General features: G+C 38.9%; 1 protein-coding gene across 18 annotated transcripts in view; it reads left to right on the top strand.

The window, feature by feature from the left end:
* The window catches only part of SLC25A21 (solute carrier family 25 member 21), a 396,597-nt gene that overhangs the window by 296,977 nt on the left and 75,698 nt on the right, over positions 1-23,922 (top strand). For 13 of the 18 annotated variants that reach the window (XM_073349071.2, XM_073349072.2, XM_073349070.2 and 10 more), the window contains one exon: positions 16,430-16,513. The exons of 1 other annotated variant lie outside the window; for it this stretch is intronic. In XM_073349071.2, coding sequence (XP_073205172.1) covers positions 16,430-16,513 — 84 coding nt within the window. Of the gene's footprint in view, positions 1-410; positions 657-15,788; positions 15,861-16,429; positions 16,514-23,922 lie in introns of all 18 variants that reach the window. 4 more of the 18 variants (XM_073349084.2, XM_073349082.2, XM_073349083.2 and 1 more) reach the window with 2 other exon arrangements.

Here is a 23,922-nt window from a genome sequence, read left to right as displayed (position 1 = left end):
GTGTGGTACCACTGGATTCCCATTCACGACTGCACGCTGCCTCTCTCTCTCTCTCTCTCTCAGCAAAACTGAGGAGCCACAGAAAGGAAGTTAACTGCAATGAGCAGAATTATTTCATATTGCAATTGGTCACATAAGTTGTATGGGGTGAAGCACCTCCCGTTTTCTGACCAGTCACTTCTATCATAAGTGTGTGTGCGTGGGGGGGGGTTGGAATGTAACATGCCAACAAGCCACCACTCTCTTCCTTATACACTTCTTAGCCATATTTTGTCCCCAGTAGGAACAAGTAGAAATATTTAGTTTTCAGATATCGCTTTTAAAATAAGTATGTGTCTTTTTAAGATAATGAGTTACTATCACTGCAGCTTTATCTGTGAATCTTTAATTTGACCCACTTGATCCCACAGGGTTTGGTTCACTGGGTTGATGGTACAAGTACTGAATGTGATGAAGAACCAAAGCAGGAGAAACCATTAGTCCATTACAAATGTTACATGCCAACATCTGAATGAGCTTTGCATATATATATTCTTCGCAGATGGGACTAACAACTGACAAGAGTGAACCATATTTGTGTGGGCTATCCACAGGAGAGGACTGAAGAAGAACACAAACAAAGTGGTTTTAAAAGACTTCTGTGAATCTGAAAAAGGGTGAGATAGTGCTCAACTTCAGCTGATGACTAAAATAACACATTTTGTTTTTTGAGGGTGAAAGAGGTATAAAACCATTGTGAATGGAGCCTTAAGATGTTTCTTTGATGTGAAGATTTTCATGAGGTTAGAAACAGTCGCATAACAGTGTTTAAAAAAAAATCTTAAAAAAGACATAAAGTTGCAAAGAGGCAGTAAAACCTGTTGCAAAGTATGTCCCTCAGATACTGCAGTGGCTGCTTCCCACAAACATTTGGCTGTAATCCTTTCCCTTTTTCAAAAATTATCTTGTTTGTACCTTTAAAATTATCAGCACTTTGAAAAATCTTGTTAAACCTAAAAGAAGTCCTGTTTTTCTTTAGGTTTCACAATGTTTCAGATACTGATTACAAAGGGAACTCTCCTTTTATTCCTGAAGTCAGTAAGAAATATTATGGAAAATTATGTTAACTCTTGCAAATCCCTCTACAACTATAAAAGTACAAATGAGATTGTCCCTGCTGTTTCAGTCAGGCCTATGAACCTCAGAGCAATAGGATATTTATAAGAAAATTCCAGACATAGCAGTGGTGCCGTGATCCATATGACCCAAACTTTCCAGTCTTTGTCTTTCCTCCTGTCTTTAAGGAAAAACAGAGGGGCATAAAATGAAAACTTGGAAGATCACAAATCATTGTTATGACTCATTATAATGAATGATTTGTGCATTACTTTATGGAGTAGTTAGGTTGACTAGGGGGAAAAAAACCCTTCCTTTTTAATTTTCACCATTTTGTGCCAATTCTCAAGTAACTGTCTCTCCTAAAATAACAGGGCTCCTTTTTCAACACTGTCCTGGGCAACTGGCTAGTTTTTTCAGCTGGGAAAGTGTGTTGTGTTATAGAGGTGCAGGCTAGCTCTGCTGTTGTCAGGGGTCTGTTAGTGTTTCCATTACGATATTAAGTCCTGTTTTCAGGAGTTTATAACTTGGCTGTAAAAAAACATAAAAGGCTGAACTTTGATAGTTTTCAAAATGTATTTACAAATAACAAAAAATTCCATTTTGGTGAGGTTTTTTAAGTTCTGTTTGTGGAAAAAATAATACCCTGACACCTTTTTAGCAACTGTGATTCAAACAGTTTTTGGTACTAAAACTGCAATTTTCTGGCCATTTGGTACTAAAACTGCAATTTTCTGTGCAACCTGGACTGGATTATCTTGAGTGGGGTTTTTTGTGAGGGGCGGGAAAAGGGAAATTTTGAAAAAACTCAATACAAGCAGGGCTACTGAAGTCTAAAAGTAGCTGGCCACTGCTCTGGCACAGTATCTTTTCCCCACTATATTTCTTAGTATCCATCTACATTAACACTGTAATGTCTTCATGCTATGGATTAATGTGATATTATCATGTATGATGTCAGAGGTTTGTTTAGTGACTTTGTAGGAGAAAATTGAATTTGTTGCATAAAAAATTCCCTTAAAATGTGGCTACACATCTATCCATTCTAAAACAGACAGGTAATCTGTTGTTTCAATTCTAATAAAATGCCTTAGAGGTTTTTTTTAAAAAGTAGAGTAAAATTATATATAAGAGAACCTTTAAAACTGTTTAGATATTGTTAGTAGTTTGACTTAAATTCACCACAGCAAAGGAAGGCATTGAGTTTCACCTGAAACTTTACCCTTAACTTGCCTTGTTATGCCCTACTGTATGGTAAGAATTGTGCGGCTGCTAAGCACAAACTGATAACGAGTATCATATAAGTTGTAATAGTGGGGCACAGCTGGGTGGGTGAGAATAGAATTTCAGGCTTTAATGGTAAATTTCCTTGCTTTAGGGGATTCGTTTCAGAGTTATAATTTTATTTTAATTGTGTCTTTGGTGGTTCAACTATCTACAGCTAATAATAAAAAACAAAGGTAATTTTTCTATGGAGAGAGCGAGTAATATAAACATGATTACTCTAGGCCAGCGGTTCTCAAACTAGGGCCACCGTTGTTCAGGGAAAGCCCCTGGCAGGCTGGGCCGGTTTGTTTACCTGCCGCGTCCACAGGTTTGGCCGATCGCGGTTCCCACTGGCTGCGGTTCGCCGCTCTAGGCCAATGGGGGATGCAGGAAGGGTGGCCAGCACATCCCTCGGCCTGCGCCGCTTCCCCCAGCTCCCATTGGCCTGGAACAGCGAACCGCAGCCAGTGGGAGCCACGACGGGCCAAACCTGCGGACGCAGCAGGTAAGCAAACCGGGCTTTCCCTGAACAAGCGGCGGCCCTAGTTTGAGAACCACTGCTCTCAGCAACATATAAGTTATGTAAAATACTGTATGTCACTTAAAATGGTTTGTCTCTTGATAACAATAGACACTCAGGTTAAGATTTGTGAAGCTATGCATGGGATTTAGTGACTCATTTCAGTATGTGGCTAAATCCCCTCTGCTGCTTTGAAAATCTCAACCACGACACTTTAATGATACTGTCCCCCCGATGAAGTGAGCTGTAGCTCACGAAAGCTTATGCTCAAATAAATTGGTTAGTCTCTAAGGTGCCACAAGTACTCCTTTTCTTTTTGCGAATACAGACTAACACGGCTGTTACTCTGAAACCTGTCCCCCCTTTGAAATATATTTTTCAGTACAGCTTTTGAAAGCAGGGTGAATACTCAAACTAACATTACTTACAGTACTTTACTTACTGCAGCTTGCTCTTGGCAATTTTTCACTTAAAATGCATTTCATATTTTATATTGCTTTCATATTTTAAAATGTCTTGACTTATTTCTTTTCTTTTGCAGGGGAAAAAAATCTTCATGTGACTATACCGCATTGGCAGTAGGGAGTGAATTTAATATGTGCTGTGTTGTGGTGTACAACTTCTTCTTTGCCGATTCATTGCAATATGAAAAAATATAGTAATGCACCAGGGGGTAGAGGGGTTGATCTCACAAAAGAACTCAGAATGTTAATGAAAACTGAAAAGGGATCTTAATTTCTCATTCAATAGCAGTTTAAAAAATCTCTTGCCAGAAAACCATCGACTAGCAGCCATTTTCCTGTTCTCCGAGTCAGATGGAAAGGTGCTGTGTGATTACCAAAAGGGAAATTGAAACCTCATAAAGAAAAAGATTCAGAAATACATAGCCCTTTTTGTAAGAATTAAAATAAATCTGAAACCTTTCCTTGCTGGATATAAACCTTAATTAGGATTTACTAGAGATACATAATTTAATATTTTGACTGATCTAATATTAGAGATAATTTCATAGTGAATCTCCTGCTTGAATGTACTAGCAAATAATTAGCAGTATGAACACTAGAATAACTTGCCAGCAGTCTAGTGGTTCATCAAAGGTGTGCTTTATTTTAGACACCTACAAGTAGACCAGCCTTTGTTGGTAGCAGGCTTTTCAGAATAACTGAGGATAGCTTTGATTTTATTTATTTATTTATTTGTTTATTTATGTATTGAAGCAACCAATAGTGTCAACATAATCTTTAGGTTAGTAAAGACCTGAAGAAGAGTACTGCGCAGCTTGAAAGCTTATGTCTTTGGCCAACAGAAGTTGGTCCAATAAAAGATATTACCTCAGTCACCTTATCTCTGTGATATCCTGGAACCAATACGACTAGGGTTCTTACAACAAGTGCTTCCCACTTGATCTTACCTGCCACGACTCATAGACTTCAAGGTCAGAAGGGACCATCGTGATCATACAGTCTGACTTCCTTCACATTGCAGGCCACAGAACCTCAGCTACTCCTGAAATAGATCCCTAACCTCTGTGAATAACCTTTTGAATACCTTATTTTTTATTGCATTTGTAGCCCATTTCACAACTTTGATATACTATTTGCATGCATGGTTTATCCCTGTCATATAAGACAATACATTTGCAGCTAGGATCTATAAATCTGCGAATTCATCACCCCGCAAGCCTGGCACCCGAGGCAGTTGCCTCGGCCGCCTGCCTCTATATTCAGCCTCCCTCATCTGCGCTGTCTAGAGCATCTGGGTGGACTTCAGGGGTAGAACATTATAATAGTTTCTAAAGGGTAATCAAGTTGTGGACAGTTTTCAGGTTCACATCTGAAAGTAATGGTTGATGCTTCCTGGACAGGTATAGCTGTTGAAGGCCCCCCGCTTATATCAGGGAACCCAGGAACAACAAAGAGCCAAAAAGCACCCCAAGGCTGTGAGTTAATTTGACAAAAGCTAGATCTGTACCCTTCATTTTGAGTGTGCTGACACTACCTCTGTTCATTACTCTAAGCCCTGGTCTACACTAGGACTTTAGGTCGAATTTAGCAGCGTTAAATCGATGTAAACCTGCACCCGTCCACACAATGAAGCCCTTTATTTCGACTTAAAGGGCTCTTAAAATCGATTTCCTTACTCCACCCCTAACAAGTGGATTAGCACTTAAATCGCCCTTGCCGGGTCGAATTTGGGGTACTGTGGACACAATTTGACGGTATTGGCCTCCGGGAGCTATCCCAGAGTGCTCCATTGTGACTGCTCTGGACAGCACTCTCAACTCAGATGCACGATTGTTTGCCGTTGCTCTGACGCAGGGAGGGGCAACTGACGACACGGCTTACAGGCTTGGCTTACAGGGAGTTAAAATCAACAAAGGGGGTGGCTTTACATCAAGGAGTATTTCAGGCAGGACTTCACGGAGGGTTCCAATAAGAAATGGTGCACCTAAGTTATTGTTCTTATTGGAACAAGGAGGTTAGTCTGGCCTCTGATTGATACATGGCTAGATTTACCTCGCTGCACCTTCTCTGTGAGTGACTGCAGTGTGACCTAGAGGAATGAGTCCCCTAGACAGGGGGCAAGGGGGGGTTTGCAAATGAGTACAAAACAAATCTAGTCTATTTCTTGTTTTGATACACTCCATCTATCTTTTACATCTTTAGCTGGCAGCAGATGGTGCAGAAGGACTGCATGCCATCCACATCTCATGGCTGCTCGGCACAAGATGGTACAATAGGACTGCTAACCATCCTCATCTCTTGCCTGCCCGGCAGAAGATGATGCAATAGGACCACTAGCAATCCGTATCACCTGCCTGCTCACCATAAGATGGTTCAATAGGACTGACTGCAGGACTAAAGAGAATGACCTGATCAAGTCACTCCAGATTTAGTCCCTGCACCCATGTCTGCCCAGGCGCTCCTGATCGACCTCACAGAGGCGATCAGGAGCACCTTGGACATGACGATGACGGCTACCAGTCCTATTGCACCGTCTGCTGCCACAAGGCAATGGGTTGCTGCTACTGTGCAGCAATGCAGTACCGCATCTGCCAGCACCCAGGAGACATACGGTGACAGTGAGCTGAGCGGGCTCCATGCTTGCCATGGTATGGCGTCTGCACAGGTAACTCAGGAAAAAAGGCACGAAACGATTGTCTGCCCTTGCTTTCACGGAGGGAGGGAGGGAACAGGGGCCTGACGATATGTACCCAGAACCACCCGCGACAATGTTTTAGCCCCATCAGGCATTGGGATCTCAACCCAGAATTCCAATGGGCAGCGGAGACTGCGGGAACTGTGGGATAGCTACCCACAGTGCAACACTCCGGAAGTCGACGCCTGCCTCAGTACTGTGGAAGCACTCCGCCGAGTTAATGCACTTAATGCACTTAAGCATTTTCTGTGGGGACACACACACTCGAATATATAAAACCTATTTCTAAAAAACCGACTTCTATAAATTCGACTTAATTTCATAGTGTAGACATACCCTAAATGTTTTTCTTTGCAAAGAAGGAAATTAGCATAAGAGGTTAAAGCTTTTCTTTGTAAGTGCAGTACAGAACTTGGAAATAAACAGTAGTTCTATTCTTCATAGAAATCAGTAGATTCTTTGCTCAAATGCTTGCAGGTTCAAGATTGTAATATGGTATCTTTTCTACTGTATAACCAGCACTGACTGAGTACTGAGCAATGTTCTCATTTCATTCCTCAAAATTAAAAACGTACTTGCACAACATCACAGCTAGCAGTTTGCTTGATATTTTTCTGGCCCGTTTTTGATGTGGAATAAAATAGTGGTAACTTTGAGTTATTTAGTTTTGAAAAATGCAGTTCCTGAATGAGATTATTAAAAACATGTATGGTTTGAATGAGGCTTGTGCTGTATTTCTTTCTCAGGAAGATGATAAAATATTTGAGAGTCATGAACTGGTGAGACTGCTATAATTATTTCTTTTGTTAGCCCTCAGCATAATTACTGTAGCACATTTCCATGGAACTGTTCCATGGGCAAGTTAGACCTGCTCCTGGGCAGGTTTAATTCATGCATCTCTGTTTTTGCCAAATATTCTAAGTGCTTTGTAATTATTTTTGAACAAAGTTCTTGGTTCTACCTTTTAAGCTACTGTATGTTTTGTCTTGCATTGTGCAACATAAAGGAGAAGTCACATTAGTGTGTGGAGAAAAAAAGACTTAATAATTCCTCAGAGCTTCAATCCTAACAGAAGGTCATTGCACTTTTTTGTCTCCTGGTGATCTCATATTGTTGTTTTGTTTTTTAATGAGTCAGGTTTATGATAGGGTAACATCTAGGAGAAGACTTGGATTTGTAAATTTGTCTCTGTATCGGAGGTATTTTTAGAGCCCTTATCCATGTAGTATTGCAGCAGTAAATAAAATAACTTAAATTACCATGATGTTGCCCAAGAGAACTTCAGAATGAATTCTGCTCCTCACCTATCTCAGGTTGTCAGAAGATTTGTTTGTAACAAGCGTCTTCTCACGGCTCTTCAACTGGGAAGGGACAAGAGCAAAGTAATTGATCTGATTTATCATAATATGGACAAGAAATGTCGGTGCTGGTTTCCTTCTCCCACCTGGATTTTTCACTGACTAAAAGACTTCTCAGCTGGAACACAAAGAATAAAGGAAAGGCGTTTTTAAAATGAATGGGGAATATAAAAGGGATGAGGAACCTTCCTGAATAAGATTATTGCACCTAATTACAAAGTGTGAAATTCACCCCTATGCAGAGAGCCAACTCCACGCACCGCTGAGCCACTTAAAACTTCAGAAAAGGAGTTTGGTGGTGCAGAGGCCTTTTCTGCTTCTGCACAGAGATGAATTTCTCCCAGACAAAATTTTTTGTTTTTAAATTGTATGCACAAGTTAGAGTTAGTATTTCGATGCAGGATGGGAGACTGTTTGGGCTGGTTATTATGTTGCCTTTGAGCTAGTTCATCTGTCAAAGTGATGAGTAGTTTACTGATGGAGCACTCCCACGCAGCCATAAAGCTAAAAATTCCTGTGCAATATACAACAACACAATAAGCTGCCTCCTTTACTGATGAACACCGTGCAGAGTGATTATTGGGCATTGGTTTCAGAGTTCTCTTATAGTCTGAAAATAAAAGAGTAAACTCTGTGCCCTTGTTTTGAAATCTGAACCAAGGTTTGTGGTTTGACAAACTCCACACACATCCCAGGGCAGATTCAGATGTCTTTAAATGTTCTTTTCCTTGAATATGCAAGCACATACTCAAACATGTATATGCAAAACATAAAATATACAGTAGTTCAGTGAAACCTGCTGATGGTATGTCAAGTCTCTACAGCATGCTCTAGTAATAGAATACAAGTTCTAAACCTTATTTTGTTACTTCGGAGGAGACCTAATTGTGCTTGGTTTTATCCTGATATATTGTTAATTTTTTGCCACTTTACAGGAACTGGGTCTTCTTCTTCTTCAGCCTCTTAACTTGTTTTCTTCATTGGGACTGACCACTGTGCTTTTCAGTCAGGTCCCAGCAAGAGAATGTAATAATGGCAAATGTTTACTTGTATTGTTTGATTTATAGTTTACATGTCTCTAGTACCTTCCACGTGGATCTCTCAGAGTACTTATCAGGCCACAGTACACTCCTGTGTGGAAAGAAAGCATTATGTGTGCTTTGCAAATGGGTAAATCAAGACACATTGATTGGCTTGCCTAAGGCTACACAGGAAGTCCATGGCAGAGGCTGGAATAGAACCTCTTGAGTCCCAGTCCTGGGCTTTAATTAGATCATCCTGCCTGTTTTCCAGGAAGAATCTTTCCACTCCTGCTAGGTCTGAGGCAATCCTCCTGCCCCTTCCTCCATTTTTTACCATCCAGAATTCTGCCAGATCCATGCCACCTATCACTGTCCATTTTTTTTTTTGAACATGAGAAGATTTGACCTGGAGCTGAGTGTTGTGACTTACATTTGTAAACCTTTTTGCCAGGTCATGTAGTTACTACCAGTCAAAGGAAAAAACAAAAAACAAAAGCATTAAGTCTGCTGCTACTCCTCAGCCTGACTTCTTCTGTCCTCCCCTCTGCCCCCGACACCATATGGGGCAGTGCTCTCTTTTAAGTTGTTTGTAATTCACCTAACTTTTACAATACCCTTTACCCAAGAATATGACTGCTACTTTTCCTTCGTCTCACTGGCCTTACCCCTAGTACATATCTTCACATCCAGTCCTCCTCCCTGCCCAGATAAAAAACCCATGCACACCAGTTGGTGATAGCTACCATGCAATACCACTCAAGCTGTTGAGCAACTGATGTGCAACAAAATCTCCAAAAAGTGTAATAATACAAAAAGGTTACAATGAAGTGGGATCAATTTATTGTGCATAAAGAAAATGTTCTGTAATCTCACTCTCATGACTGGAACTGGGTGAACTATTCACAGGGAACTACATATTATTAGATAGAAATAGGAGCTAATTTATCTCTGAACAGACTTTGCTTTTTCAGGATTTGTTCATTATTTGAAATTATTCATTGACAAGAAAATACTTCCATCTGTGAATTGGTTGTGAACTCTACTATGAGTTTTCACTACTGTATTTGTAACTTGCTATTCACACTCTGTGGTTGGTCACCTAATCTGCATAGAATTCATCTTCCAAATTAGGGGATTCCCAAACCCACATTCAGCTTTCAAGATAGCTATACAAGTATGTCCATTGTGAATATTCATACAAATACATATTTGTATACATAACTGAAAAAATTTGCCTTTCCAAAAACAAATATTTGCTCCTCCAAATGTCACAGAAAGTAAATAAGAAGGATTATGAATCCCATCAAAGTGAATGAAGTTTTTATTGAAATGAATGTTAGAATACACTTTTTTGTAGTATTTGTCTATCTGTACTAATGATTTATCATTTGTGAAGCAAGTAATTTACAGTAGAGAAAACTGAGATAGCTCTGTAGAGAGTAAAAACTAAATATAGGTCTAAAATGCAAAATGGTTTTTAAAAAAATTCTGCCCCTTGCCTGTTTCTATAATGTTACTGTTCTGCTATGTTTCTTTATGGCCTTGTACTTAAAATATCATCAATGCAGTCCTATAATACTTAAAATATAACCACATATATTGCATAATTTATATCTATGGCTTAAAATAATTAGGTTTTTGTTCTGAAACGTAATGTTCATTTGTTCAACAGCTTGTGTGACTAGAAGGATTTACTGTTAAAATAAACGGCAGAATTATACTCTCAATTTAGTTATTATCCCATAAGTAATATAAACAACCTGAAGAATTTGTGCCAAATAGTAGAATAAACTACCTTATCAAGGTCCATTTTATAATATCGGGTTTCACATGAAATTTAAGCACTAGCAATGCCATATACAGCCTTTATAGTAGTTGTGCAAATCTGCATTCATATACAGCCCTAACAAATGGCACCAGAGTAAATGTTTAAGTTAACAAATTTGATAGCTGTTTAAATTGTGATCTAGTTATATTTGAATATAAGCATGTAAACTGCTAAAAATATAGCCTCAGACTATCAATTTTCAAATCTAGTTATGCTTATAGGAGCAACTGCAATGATGTATGTCTGGAATCACAGGAAATTAATTAAAGTATAAGTTCTAGCTGTTGACCTTACATTTCAGAAAGCTATACATGTTTAAAAGCTTTTTTTAGAATTTACATTGCACAGAAGATTTAATTTGCTTTTGTTACTATGCTGAACAATTTTCCATCTATCATCTAAATTGACTGAGTACCCAAAGTTATATATTTACAGTATGCATATAAATGCTTTCCCTCCTTCATACTTTGCAGTCAGAGAAGGAAATATCAAGGATTTGATTCACATCTTAAAATTGCACGGTGCAGCTGTCATCTCAGTTAGACGTAATAAGGGTGTGTAAGTTAAAGGGGAGACAGAAGACTCACCTATTAACAAAGATCATGAATATGGTCCAAATGCTATTTTTTTCTTGCGAGAGAGAAAGCACCCATTTTTTCTTTCCCTTTGATCTTCTCAGCAGCAGAACTGGTACATTGGCAGCACAGTACTGAGCACCAAGAATCTCTGGAATTCATGGGTGAAATCCTGGCCCCATTGAAGACAATGGGCAAAACTTCTATTGCAGAAGTGACCAACCTGTGGCTCCGGAGCCACATGCGGCTCTTCAGAAGTCAACATGCGGCTCCTTGTATAGGCACCGACTCTGGGGCTGGAGCTACAGGTGCCAACTTTCCAATGTGTCACAGGGGGTGCTCACTGCTCAACCCCTGGCTCTGCCACGGGCCCTCCCCCCACTCCACCCCTTCCCACCCCTTCCCCTGAGCCTGCTGTGCCTTCACTCCTCCCCCCTGCCCCCAGAGCCTCCTGCACGCCACCAAACAGCTGATTGGGATGTGTGGGGAGGGAGGGGGAGGTGCTGATCAGCAGGGCTGCTGGTGGGTGGGAGAAGCTGGGAGCAGGTGGGGGGAGCTGCTGCGGGGCTGCTGACATATTACTGCAGCTCTTTGGCAATGTACGTTGGTAAGTCTGGCTCCTTCTCAGGCTCAGGTTGGCCACCCCTGTTCTATTGAGTTGAATGGAGCCAGGATTGACTCCATGAGTCTGTGCTGTGTGGACAAGGTTTGGTTGCTGACAGTATATTTAAATACAGATATCAAATACTGATTTACCCCTTTTTGACAATAAGGAAATGATAGTATTTTTAACATTGATTGAAAAGCTTGTGGCAAATATCTCCAACAGCTGGCGATGGGGCAGTAGATGGAGAGGGTGCTGAGTTTCTACGGATAATTCTTTCCCAGGTGTCTGGCTCTCACCTCAGCCTCTCTTTCCCCACCATCCTGTGGATTTCACTGCATCCAGGGTAAAACTGGCTTGCAAACTTTTGCAGAGGGAGGGGTCACTGGGAAGCATATGGGGACTGCGGGAGTTTACAAAAACTGGGAGAAAACGCTGGATTTTGTAAAAACAGCAAGGACAGTGGGACAGACCGTGGAAACAGATGTGTGATTTTCAGGGACATATGATCACTCTACGTAAGAGGGTTTTGCACAGAAACTGCTTCACAGAATGGTACAATGATTACTAATGGGAAATGGCTGGCACAGATGGCAAAAGAAAACGGGCATCCTTTGTGTTGAAGAGGAGTTTATTTGTGCCTAACAGATCTAGTATTAGAAGTGGTGATATTTGCATGGCAAAGTATAGTGAAGATGGAAAACTTTACAGAGCAAAAGTTAGCAGCATAAAAGGTAACAACCTAACTGTGAGACATGTGGATTATGGATCTGAGGAACTTGTTGGCAGAGAGATGATTAGACAAATTCCTGATCAACTGCTTACAATACCTATGCAAGCATTTCCATGCGGTCTATCTGGATTTAATTCCCCAGGGGGTTCATGGAGTGATGAAGCAAAAGACATTAGAGGAGTCATTCAAGGGCAGTTTCTGTCCATAAAGATTACCCCTTTCACGATGTCCAGGTGAGAAGGACCTGGGATTATTTGTCCTACAAATAGCAGTTGTACAGCTGCACAAATATGGGTCATTTAATCATAGCTTCTTTGATTTTGGATCACAGAGGTTTACAACTTGGAGTTTAGGTTTTGAATAAACACCAAAAATCTCAAAAAGAAAAGCATTTAAAATGGCTATTTTTACATGGTTTCCACCTGAAACCATAACCGTTCCTGGACCCGTCCTTTCCTTTCCCTTTTCAGGCTCTTGTCCTCAACTAGCTTGGGAATCCCTCCTCTTATGTAATCTTCTGGGGTGGATTGAGGACAGTGGCTACTGCCTCCTCTTACAAACATCACGAAGCCTTTGTGGTAGACTTAGGAGAGAGAGGGAGATAATTATTGCTGCAGCATTTTGAACAGACTAGAGAATCAGCAAAGCTGGTGGAGAAGAGGTTACAGTTGAGGAAAATGTCAGTTGTTTGAACCTTTTTCTAGTGATACGTTCAATAAACTTGCACCTTGTCGCAGCATCCACTGTCTATTGCTTCTTGTTGTGTGGCAACGTTGTTAATGCACTCTTAACCCAGGTGCTTCAAAGGGCTCTGCATGGGCAGATCCAGGTGCCCATATGGAGCCCTAGAAAAGGACTGTGGCCTTATCTTGTTAGCGTCCTTTCACTCTGACTCTGAAAAATGTTTAGTTGCAGGTTTTGCTTTTTAGACTTCGGAATCTTAACCAGACCAGAAATGTGTGCTCCTTTCTATTTAGTCAGGCAGGTTAGCTTCTGTAATTCTAACAAGCCAATAATGTATAAGACACAGTCTTCCGGTTTCCAAAGCGCAAGAAATTCACTTGAATATAAGCATTTAGTTAATACTGTTTTCAGAGAGAAATAGATTTGAAGCAGAAAAAAAGCATTGTGTGTCTCCAGGTTGTGCTCAATCCCCTAGTGAATAATGTAAAACAGACCAGGTTGTTTTTGAAGTGAATGCTTTCACCCTTCTTTATTATTACTAGTACAACTACAGGGTGCTGCTGTGGCTGCTGCTCCTCCCCCCAGCAAAACAAATAAACATCTTGTCAGTTCTTCCTCTAGCTTCTTCTAACAAGTACTGGTGATCAGTTAGCTAGTACATTAAAAAGTTAAACCTTATTTTATTGAGGCAAGCAATTCCAAATCAAATAACCCAGTTCACAGATCTACATTAGAGCACATAATTGGCATATATTTTAGGATTGCTGTTAAAGCTATTAAAAAGATTTACTAGGGAAGGAATTAATCCAAAAACCCTAAAGGAAGGAATATGTTGTTTGTGTCAGTGTTACAAATGGACTCACTTAATACTAAGATCTTCTCTCCCTTTAAAAAAGAAATTGAAATAAATGTAAAAAATATTATTTAACATTTTTAGTAAGAAGTTATCCTTTTACCCCATAAACTGATACAAATAAATTAACTATTATTTTATTAAAGTGTTTATTCGGTTTCTGCATTTTATGAGCAGAAATATTAAGAATTAAGAAATATACAGGACAGTTGTATGTGGCTATAGGATAAAGCTAAAGTAAAATAATTTTAATATATATTATCTCTGTTGGGGTAGCCCAGGATTAAGGCCCCAATCCAGCAAATATTTATGCATGTGCTTAAAATTATGCACATGAGTAGTCTTGTTAAATAATGTGAATGTGTACAGGTAGCACATACATAGGTATTTACAGGATAGGGGCCTACGTTTTTCCAAGAGTATTTTAGAAACAATCACCTTTATTCTAAATTTCTGCTTAGGACGAAAGTCTTAAAAACTTCTGAAAAAAGTTTTATGGTTTAGGACAGTCTTTCTATGTAAATACTAGTCTACAATTTCTTTCAATTACTAGTGAATTTTTACAAGGTTTCTTTTTACAACAAATGGAGCCCATCACTTTTGAATTTAAACTTTGAGGTATAAATGATCAAGGCTTAAACATACTAATATTAGTATAAATCCTACATGTGTGTGTGTGCTAAGATTTTTTTTCAGTCTTGATTTCTTGGCTAGTGTAATGTAACAACTTACAACATTCCGTTGCTGTTATTACTGTTGGACTTTGTGCGATGCCATTGAGGCATTTTCAGCTATTAACCTTCCCAAGGGTTCTTTTCAGACAAAATGTTATGCATCAACTCTCACATGAGTGTAAACCTCTAGAACAGCAGTCTCTGCTTTGCCAACTTGGCAGCAAGTTCTCTCACTAATAAAAGAGGTTACCTCAGATGGAGATCCCACATGTGCCTGAACTGCTTTTCTTAGGACTATGGAGCGATCCAACATTTCCTTCTAAATGCATTCAAAAAAGATGTGGGTTTGCCTTCATAATTGCCCAAAGAATTATATTACATCACTGGAAATTTGTCTTCCAGAGTGAAGAAAATGCTTAGATTTGTTAGTGCAAACAGCTTAGGAAACACTGATAGGCAAAACTAAGAATGCCTTTTGCTAAAATGTGAAAACCTTTTTTGATCCTGCTGAATCCAGTTGAGATGGAAGAGAAAATTGCTGTTTAATATCATTTAACTAAAATTGTACTAGTTGGTGGTATTATTTGAAGCTGATGGTGTCTAATCAGACTAAGAAGCCATATTTGTATGTTTTCTGTCTAAAACACTAAAACACTGTATGCTATGTGTGAAGAATATAAATAAAAAGGTAAACATGCTTGTTTTATCTTTTGCTTAGGACTTCCAGCAGTATTTGATTATAATAATTAATGTCTGAATGATTCTTTGAAGCAGGCGTTATTTAATGCACAGGGCTGATGTTACATGAGTTATAATGGCAGTCTGTAGATGGCCTCAAACAATGCTATTCTGAACTGAGATTACTAACATTTGTGTTTGTGTTGTTTTGGATGCTGGATAGTAATTGAAAAAATCGAAAAAGAAATTATGTTCTTCCAACTCTGTTTGAAGTTCCCTTGATGTGGAACTTGGCTAGGCTACTCAAGTGAGCATCTTTGTAGCTCTACAGTTTTAAAAATGAGATATAATGAAAGACTACACATTTTGGTTTTAGATGATAATTTTTTCTACAAAGTCCCCTTATTGTGTAGGATGTAGCCAAAGACTTCTAAGTGTAATCAAACTGTGAACAAAAGCACAGTATATCCAAGGCTCAAACTGGAAAAAGATGTCATGATCCCCCCAACCCCCACCCCGCATACACACTTTTAAAACAAAGGGTGGAGGGGATGGGGAATGTACGCTCTAGCCTCTTTTTCCTTTTCTCTATTGGCACTTTGAGAAGTTAGGTGTACCCCCATTTGGAGCACTCAGTAGATTAACACAGTGAGTTATGCTGACCACCTTTATCCAGAGTTTATAAATACTGGCATGTATGTTTGCAGTCTTAAATCATAATCTTGTTGTTTTTCTTAAGGCTGGTGTGCTGCAAGCATTGTCAGCCTGCTGCTGAATGCTCATTATGTGTCAAAATATGAGCAGAAGAAAGGTGACTTAATTAAAGTATTGATAGCTGCATTTTATATTGTTCGCCTCTGTGTTAAATGTCCAAAAGTGACTGTTAGGCACCTGATCTAACTTCCAATAGAATCTCCTGATGATTTCAGTTGGAGTTGGATCAGACACTAAAAATAAGAAATTGTATGGTAGGTTCATTTCACAGTGGTAAAATGCATTACAATATGCTACTTCAGATTTCTGAAAACAGGGTCTGATTCAAAGACCATTGAAAGACTCCTATGAACTTCCATGGACTTTGGATCAAGTCCATGATTAGCAGTTTATTTTTTACACAACAAGAAAGAGGTGTAAATTGTAAAAGTGTTGGCTATCTGAATACTATGAACTACTAAAAAGTTACTTTTAAAACTGTATTTCTCCTTTGTTTAATAACTCCTATGAAAGTAGCGTTAATAAGAATAAATATCAGGAACAGTCTATAATAATGAATAAGATATATCAATAAACCTTAAAATCCCTTTTATATAGAAATTGGAAAGCTGAAAGTGGCTTTTAAAATCCTTAACTTCACATGCTGTTATAAATTGTATTTTTTAGGTTCCAAATTCAAAGAGGGAAAACTGATCCAACCAGTTACAAGAGCTTGGGGGACAGTTTTAGGACTATTTTCCGGACCGAAGGGTAAGAATACATATGTTATATTTGTCAATTTTATGTGGCTGTTTCTAATCACCCAGCTTTCCAGACATTGGAACACTGCTTTTAAATTAACCCTTTCTCCTGTGGTCAGAATTTGGCAAACATTTTATTTGACATAATAAACACAATCTGAAATGCCTTACACATCATTTAGATGCAGGATGCTTAATTATGCTCTTTGTTACACCAATATGGACTCACTGAATTCAATAGGGTAATACTGATTTGGCCTAGAACCTATGTCATTAAAATCCTCTCTATTTAATATATAATCCAATCCAGTGCAGCACCAATTCCTGAACTCTGATTATCTGGCATTTCAAGTTAGCCAAGGTGGATTAGCTTCCCAGCAGTTGCCCTAACTAATGCTCCACAGGAGCAACTTCTTGGTTCTGTGGAGCATATAAGATCTTTTCTAGGGTTCCTCACCCCAATCCAACAGATCTCTTAAGCATGTGCTTAACTTTCAATACATGAGCAGTCTCACTGATGCCAGTGAGTTCAGTGGGATTACTCACAAGTTTAAAGTTAAGTACATTAGCAACAGGACCTCTGCATGATTGATGCTTACCTTTAATAGAGGGGACTCAAATTAGCCAAATCCCAGTTTTATACAGCTTGCAGGCTTACTCCCAAGAACTTTGAAAATACAGTAGAAACCTGATTTTATACTGTATGGATTTTCAGTACTTGACTTTACTATGGATTAAATAGAATTGTGCTTTTACATAAGTACAGAGTAGCAGAACTAATGTTTTCAATCACTAAGTGAAGAAATCTTTACAAATGTTTCCATTAAGTTTGTGAGATAGAAGTCTGCAAATCCGTCTGCAGTGATTATGTTGCTTTCTGTTACTTTTTGATTCCTGGTGAAGAACTGCTGTGCATCACACCTATCAGACATGTGACATTTTAAAAAACATTCAAAAGTTTGCTAAAATAATTAGGATTTCTGGTTTTTCCTGATTTGTGTGTGTGTTATTCTTTATCCCTTCTGAAAGAAAAATGAAAAATGTATAATCCCTTCATCTAGTTGTTTAAAAAAAAGCATAAATCAGGTATAAATCACCAGTAATTCAGTATTTTGAATTCAGTGGGCATTTGGGTGTGATATGAATGCAGGACTGGAAGCTTGATGTCTTTTGGGTCTGATCCAAAGCCTACTGAAGTCAATGGAAGTCTTTCTTGACTTTAGTGGGACAACTCACAGTGTGTAAAATTAAGCATGTGTGTGAGTCTCTGGAGGTTCAGGGACTAAGTGAATAAAATGTTTCCTATTTAGCCAACGTTGAGCCTTTTTTTAACTCTTCTATCATTGGGTAGTTTTGTCCAGTCCAGGGGTGTAAAGTAACAGAGACTATATGAACTTGAATATATTATTGGAGGTACAAACCCTTCACCCTGCTGTATTTTTATTTGGAAAAGGAACAACTAATATTCATTTCAATTAAGTTACATTAAAAAGGTAGACTTTTTCCCTCAAATTTATAACCTACCATAAATTTCAAGTAAATAGCCCTTTCTAATATTCTTTAGAATGAGTTTTTTTATATATGTCTTTGTGGAGTTTCTCTTCAGCAGCGAGACTCAGACATGTTTGTTGTTCAAGAGTTTTTGTCACATAAATATTGTACTTTCAATCATTTCTCAAAGACACAAAGACTACTTATCCCATTAATATAACTCAGTTAATGCTGATATTATTGCGATTTGCAAGGAAATGTGTGGTAAATTACCTTACTCAGAATATATACCATACCTGTTGTCAAGGTTCCTTCCCCACTCAGAACTCTAGGGTACAGTTGTGGGAAACTGCATGAAAGACCCCCTAAGCTTATTCTTACCATCTTAGGTTAAAATTTCCTCAAGGTACAAACTTTGCCTTGTCCTTGAATCCTATGCTGCCACCACGAAGCGTGTTAAACAAAGAACAGGGAAAGAGCCCACTTGGAGACGTCTTCCCCCCAAAATATCCCCCCAAGCCCTACACCCCCTTTCCTAGAGAAGGCTTGATAAAAATCCTCACCAATTTGCATAGGTGAACACAGACCCAAACCCTTGGATCTTAAGAACAATGAAAAAGCAATCAGGTTCTTAAAAGAAGAATTTTAATTAAAGAAAAAGTAAAAGAATCACCTCTGTAAAATCAGGATGGTAAATACCTTACAGGGTAATCAGATTCAAAACATAGAGAATCCATCTAGGCAAAACCTTCAGTTACAAAAAGACACAAAAACAGGAATATACATTCCATTCAGCACAGCTTATTTACAAGCCATTTAAACAAAAGGAAATCTAACACATTTCTAACTAGATTACTTACTAACAAGTTCTAATACTCCATTCCTGTTCAGTTCCCGGCAAAAGCATCACACAAACAGACAGACCCTTTGTGTCCCCCCTCCCCCCAGCTTTGAAAGTAACTTGTCTCCTGTCAAGGTTCCTCCCCCACTCTGAACTCTAGGGTACAGATGTGGGGACCTGCATGAAAAACCTCCTAAGCTTATCTTTACCGGCTTAGGTCAAAACTTCCCCAAGGTACAAAATATTACACCCATTATCCTTGGACTGGCCGCTACCACCACCAAACTAATACTGGTTACTGGGGAAGAGCTGTTTGGACGCGTCCTTCCCCCCAAAATACTTCCCAAAACCTTGCACCCCACTTCCTGGACAAGGTTTGGTAAAAAGCCTCACCAATTTGCCTAGGTGACTACAGACCCAGACCCTTGGATCTTAAGAACAATGAACAATCCTCCCAACACTTGCACCCCCCCTTTCCTGGGAAATGTTGGATAAAAAGCCTCACCATTTTGCATAGGTGACCACAGACCCAAACCCTTGGATCTGAGAACAATGAAAAAGCATTCAGTGTTTTACAAGAAGACTTTTAATAAAAAATAGAAGTAAATAGAAATAAAGAAATCCCCCCTGTAAAATCAGGATGGTAGATATCTTACAGGGTAATTAGATTCAAAAACACAGAGAACCCCTCTAGGCAAAACCTTAAGTTACAAAAAAGATACACAGACAGAAATAGTTATTCTATTCAGCACAATTCTTTTCTCAGCCATTTAAAGAAATCATAATCTAACACATACCTAGCTAGATTACTTACTAAAAGTTCTAAGACTCCATTCCTGTTCTGTCCCTGGCCAAGACGACTACAGACAGACCCAGACCCTTTGTTTCTCTCCCTCCTCCCAGCTTTTGAAAGTATCTTGTCTCCTCATTGGTCATTTTGGTCAGGTGCCAGCGAGGTTACCTTTAGCTTCTTAACCCTTTACAGGTGAGAGGAGCTTTCCCCTGGCCAGGAGGGATTTCAAAGGGGTTTACCCTTCCCTTTATATTTATGACATCTCCTCATTGGTCATTTTGGTCAGGTGCCAGCAAGGTTATCTTAGCTTCTTAACCCTTTACAGGTGAAAGGGTTTTGCCTCTGGCCGGGAGGGATTTTATAGTTCTGTATACAGAAAGGTGGTTACACTTCCCTTTATATTTATGACACCTGTGGTGCAGCTTGCCTTCAAAAACAACTTTACAAAATCTCTAGTTCTTGATATGAAATACAAAGTCAATAACTTTCAAAATAGATCTGCTCCCAGTCTTTCTTCTATCAGCAACATCACAGACAACTGACCATAACACTTACATCCCTAATACTGCTGCCATAGCCTTTTGCTACCCAGTGTTTTCTTCTTTGTTGCATGTCCTTTGGTGGGCTTAACTGATAACAAACAATAAGGGAAAACCTTGATAGTGGTATTATCTCAAGAGAACTGATTAGGGATCTCAGTTATGTGGTGTTAACAAGAAGAAAATGTAGAGAATTTTTCTAATTTTGAAAGTGTGTTGACCTCAGTCTGGAGTCAGAGCAAAATATTTCTGATGTTTTCAAGTGTTAATGTTTGAACCTGTGGGCAGAAGTAGAATTTGAGCACTGTATAGGGAAAGGTTCTAAATTAAGATTTTAATCTACTAGTGCGTTGCGCGGAGTTTCTAGTGGGTTCTAGCTAAAGCTATGAGAGAAATTCTTGCCATCAGTGAAACACCGTGATTACATTCGTCTCTAATATTTTGGCAGAAACAAAAGGTGATTTTCAGAGGCAAAAAAATGAAATTTCTTTATGAATTTCACCTGATCCTTCTTTTGACCTTAAACAAGCTAATAACAAAAGCTGAAAATGACCCAGGCAAGATTGTGGGATTTATTGTTTTACGGGATGAACACTTTCTATAGTATGAGCTTCTTTCATCCAACATCAAGCATGCATGTGTTCTTGTCAATCTATTGTTTGCTTGAAAAAGGACATTTTGTGTTGCCCTTCTAGTATTCCCTGGTAAGGTTGGAGATGTTATTTTGTAATTCCTCTGCTGTGACATAGAACAACTGGTATTGTTCGGTGCTGTTCCTCACAAAGAGTTGCTACCTTGGAACACTTAAACTGTTTCCACTTATGGTCTATCTGTAGTAGAGATTCGTGTTGTAACTGAAGAACAAATATCTCTAATGTAGACAGGTCCTTAAAATGGCATTGAAGGCTCAAAGACTTAAAGTCTGCCCCTCAGTGCCTTTGTCCCATCTTACATGATTGGATAAACAAGGGGGTTTATATTGACTTCAGCTGAGTCCGGATTTCATCCTGAGTCTTCAACAGTAGAGCTGGGTGAATTTTTTCAGCTGACACTTTTTTTGGTGAAAAATTCAGACTCAGGGTTGCTGAAACATTTTTAAAAAATCTAAAAATGATACAATAAGATTATGAGAAAAATCAAAACAATGATGAGTTTTTTGTTTCTTAATTTCTTTCAGGTTTTTTTAAAGTCAAAGCTCAGACTCAAAGGGTCAAACAAAACATTTAATTTGATCTGAAACAAAAATGTTCTTGACTTTTCGATTTGTTGGAAATTTTGACATGTTTTCCTGTTGAGTCAATCCAAAATGATTTGGGGAGGGAGGGGAATGGGCGGGTTGCCAACAGACCAAAAATAAATAATTTCTTCTCAGAGCTCTGTTCAACTATGAGTCTACTGGCCTGTCTCCATTAGGGATTTTTGCACTACACTAGTGCAAAAATCCCCTAATGTAGACAGATCATAAGAAGTAACAGTTTAAGTGCCCCAAAGAAGAAGCTATTTCTGAGGGATGGCAATGAATACTATCAGTTGTTCTATGGCACTGAAGTATGGAAGAGGATATGGAGGGAGCAAATTTATAGAGTACGAAAAAGTAACTGAAGTAGCAGCATGTACAAAAAATAAATGTACTGCCCTGTAACAGAGGCTCTTTATAGTAATAAATGAAATGCCTAAGCTGTAAAGTAATTATTCCATTTTTCCAGGGGCGTGGAGGGAGGCAGGAGGTCACATTGTCACAGTCATCTGTCCATGAGTACCAGCTTAAAGAGGGAAGAAACTGAGAGAAGAAGGTGTAGAAAAGACAGTTTGATAGACACAGTCAGCAATTTTGGCTTAAAATAAACAGATATCAACAAATAACCCAGAAAAAAATGTATGATATAGGAGCTGCTCTGTCAGTCCCAAGTCTGGAGGCAACTGCCCAAAGAGAAATTATGAGAGTGCTCGCTCAGCGTGAGCGACAGAAATCATAAAGAGGAGACAGAGAAAGATTCATTCCAGAGTAAAATATTTGAGTTCACCCAGGGAGAAATTCCCTTCTGTGAAGTCGGCCAATGAAAAGCACCACTTAAATGCTATGTAGGAGCTATTCTGAAGACTTAAGTGGGACTTAAATGGTGCATGGGCCTTATGCTGGCGCTCTGCACAGGAGCAAATTTCACCCGTGGTAAGTCAGCCAAGTTTAGATACACTGATCTGAACTCCCCAGTTGTTTTGTTCTAATCGTTAAACCATGTGATCTCCTGGCCTTATAGTCTTGCCATATAAGGCTATTCTGACTGAATAATCACTGAGCTGAGATCTTAGAGAAAATGGTATCCTGCCAGATATAATTGAAATATATGTTGAAATATGTGGTCACAAAATCTTGACCAGATGCCGTAGTATGCAGTTGATTTTTTTTCTGCCTAATAAATACTATGGTGACAGTACTTCCCAACTGGCCCATCTCATAAAAAAGAAGCTGTGTACATAAATAAAATATAAATTACCAGTTTGTACAGTCTTTAAGGGTTTTCCTTGGTTTCAATGCAGATTTGATTTGTGGATTGGTCGGATCAAACAGCAAAAGACTAAGGGCTAGAATTCTCTGCTTCTGTAAATTGGTGCTGTTCAGTTGAAAATTTGGCCCTGCGTGTGTATTTTTTAAAATGGCAGAGAACACCCCAAAAAACTGGTTTTGGGGTGCAGATGAAACTATGCTTAGCTCATTGCACGTTTCTTTGTAAATCTAAAAAATTAAAATACCATAAAGTTAAAAGATATGTTGTGGCCTGGTTTTATTTTTTTGTTTAAATGTCATTTTAATTGTTTCATAGGCTAAATTTCATTATGTTTTGTTACTGCCAGATTTTTTAATTAGGCAATGTTTGTACTTCCATGAACCAATAAATAATTAAAAAGTCATGCAAATGAATGTTTTTAACTGACTGACCTTTAAAGGCAAGTACTATATTTTTCTATAGTCTCCTGAAGTGTATAAAGTCCAAAGTTTTGTAATTAAGACACATGAGATTTTTGTTTTCTGAAATAAGAATTAATTGGAACTTCAAACAGTGGGTGTTGTGCAAAGCATTAGCTTGATTTATGCAACGTGAGCTACCCATTCAAAAAATCCCATATCTTGGCTAGCCAGTTCTTCTCATTGTATTTATAGAACCTCTTTTATTGCATCTAGCACTGATCTGACCTTGCCAATTTTGGGTGCAGTTTCTTCAGCTGCGCAACCTGCATGCCTTTTACCAATCCCCCTTATTTTCAATTACTTTTTAAAAAGTAAATGTGACCAGCTTTATTAGCCAAAGCATGTGAGTCATTCTACCTGTCTTTTTTTCTTCTGTATTCCAGCCACTGTCTTTATCAGTGCTTATTACTGCTTTTCAGTTTTGCTCGTATTAAAGAAGGCATTTCTTTCCAATACACTTTGACAATGTAACTACACATAAGGTAGGTAAACATAGTGGATAAACCAAATGGGGAACAGGGAATAACAGGGTAAACAAAATGTTGTTACTAAGGGCCTGCTTCTACAAATGTTTAGTTCTGGCCACAGTGCTTGCTATCCTCAGTATTTATTCAAGTCATTATCACCGTGAGCTAGAGTGGCACAGCCCTTACTTGCCTGTGCAGAGGATTAAGGGAGAGTAAGCTCCTCGTACTGCCCTGCTCGTTTGGCTGTGCTCAGATTGTGACACTGGAGATAGGAAGGAGAGCAGAGGCTACTCATCCAGCACTCCCCACATCCCTAACAC

This window comes from Lepidochelys kempii, chromosome 6 (genome assembly GCF_965140285.1).
Source record: "Lepidochelys kempii isolate rLepKem1 chromosome 6, rLepKem1.hap1, whole genome shotgun sequence".
NCBI classification, from domain to species: domain Eukaryota; kingdom Metazoa; phylum Chordata; order Testudines; family Cheloniidae; genus Lepidochelys; species Lepidochelys kempii.
This window is presented reverse-complemented; position numbering and strand designations above follow the sequence as displayed.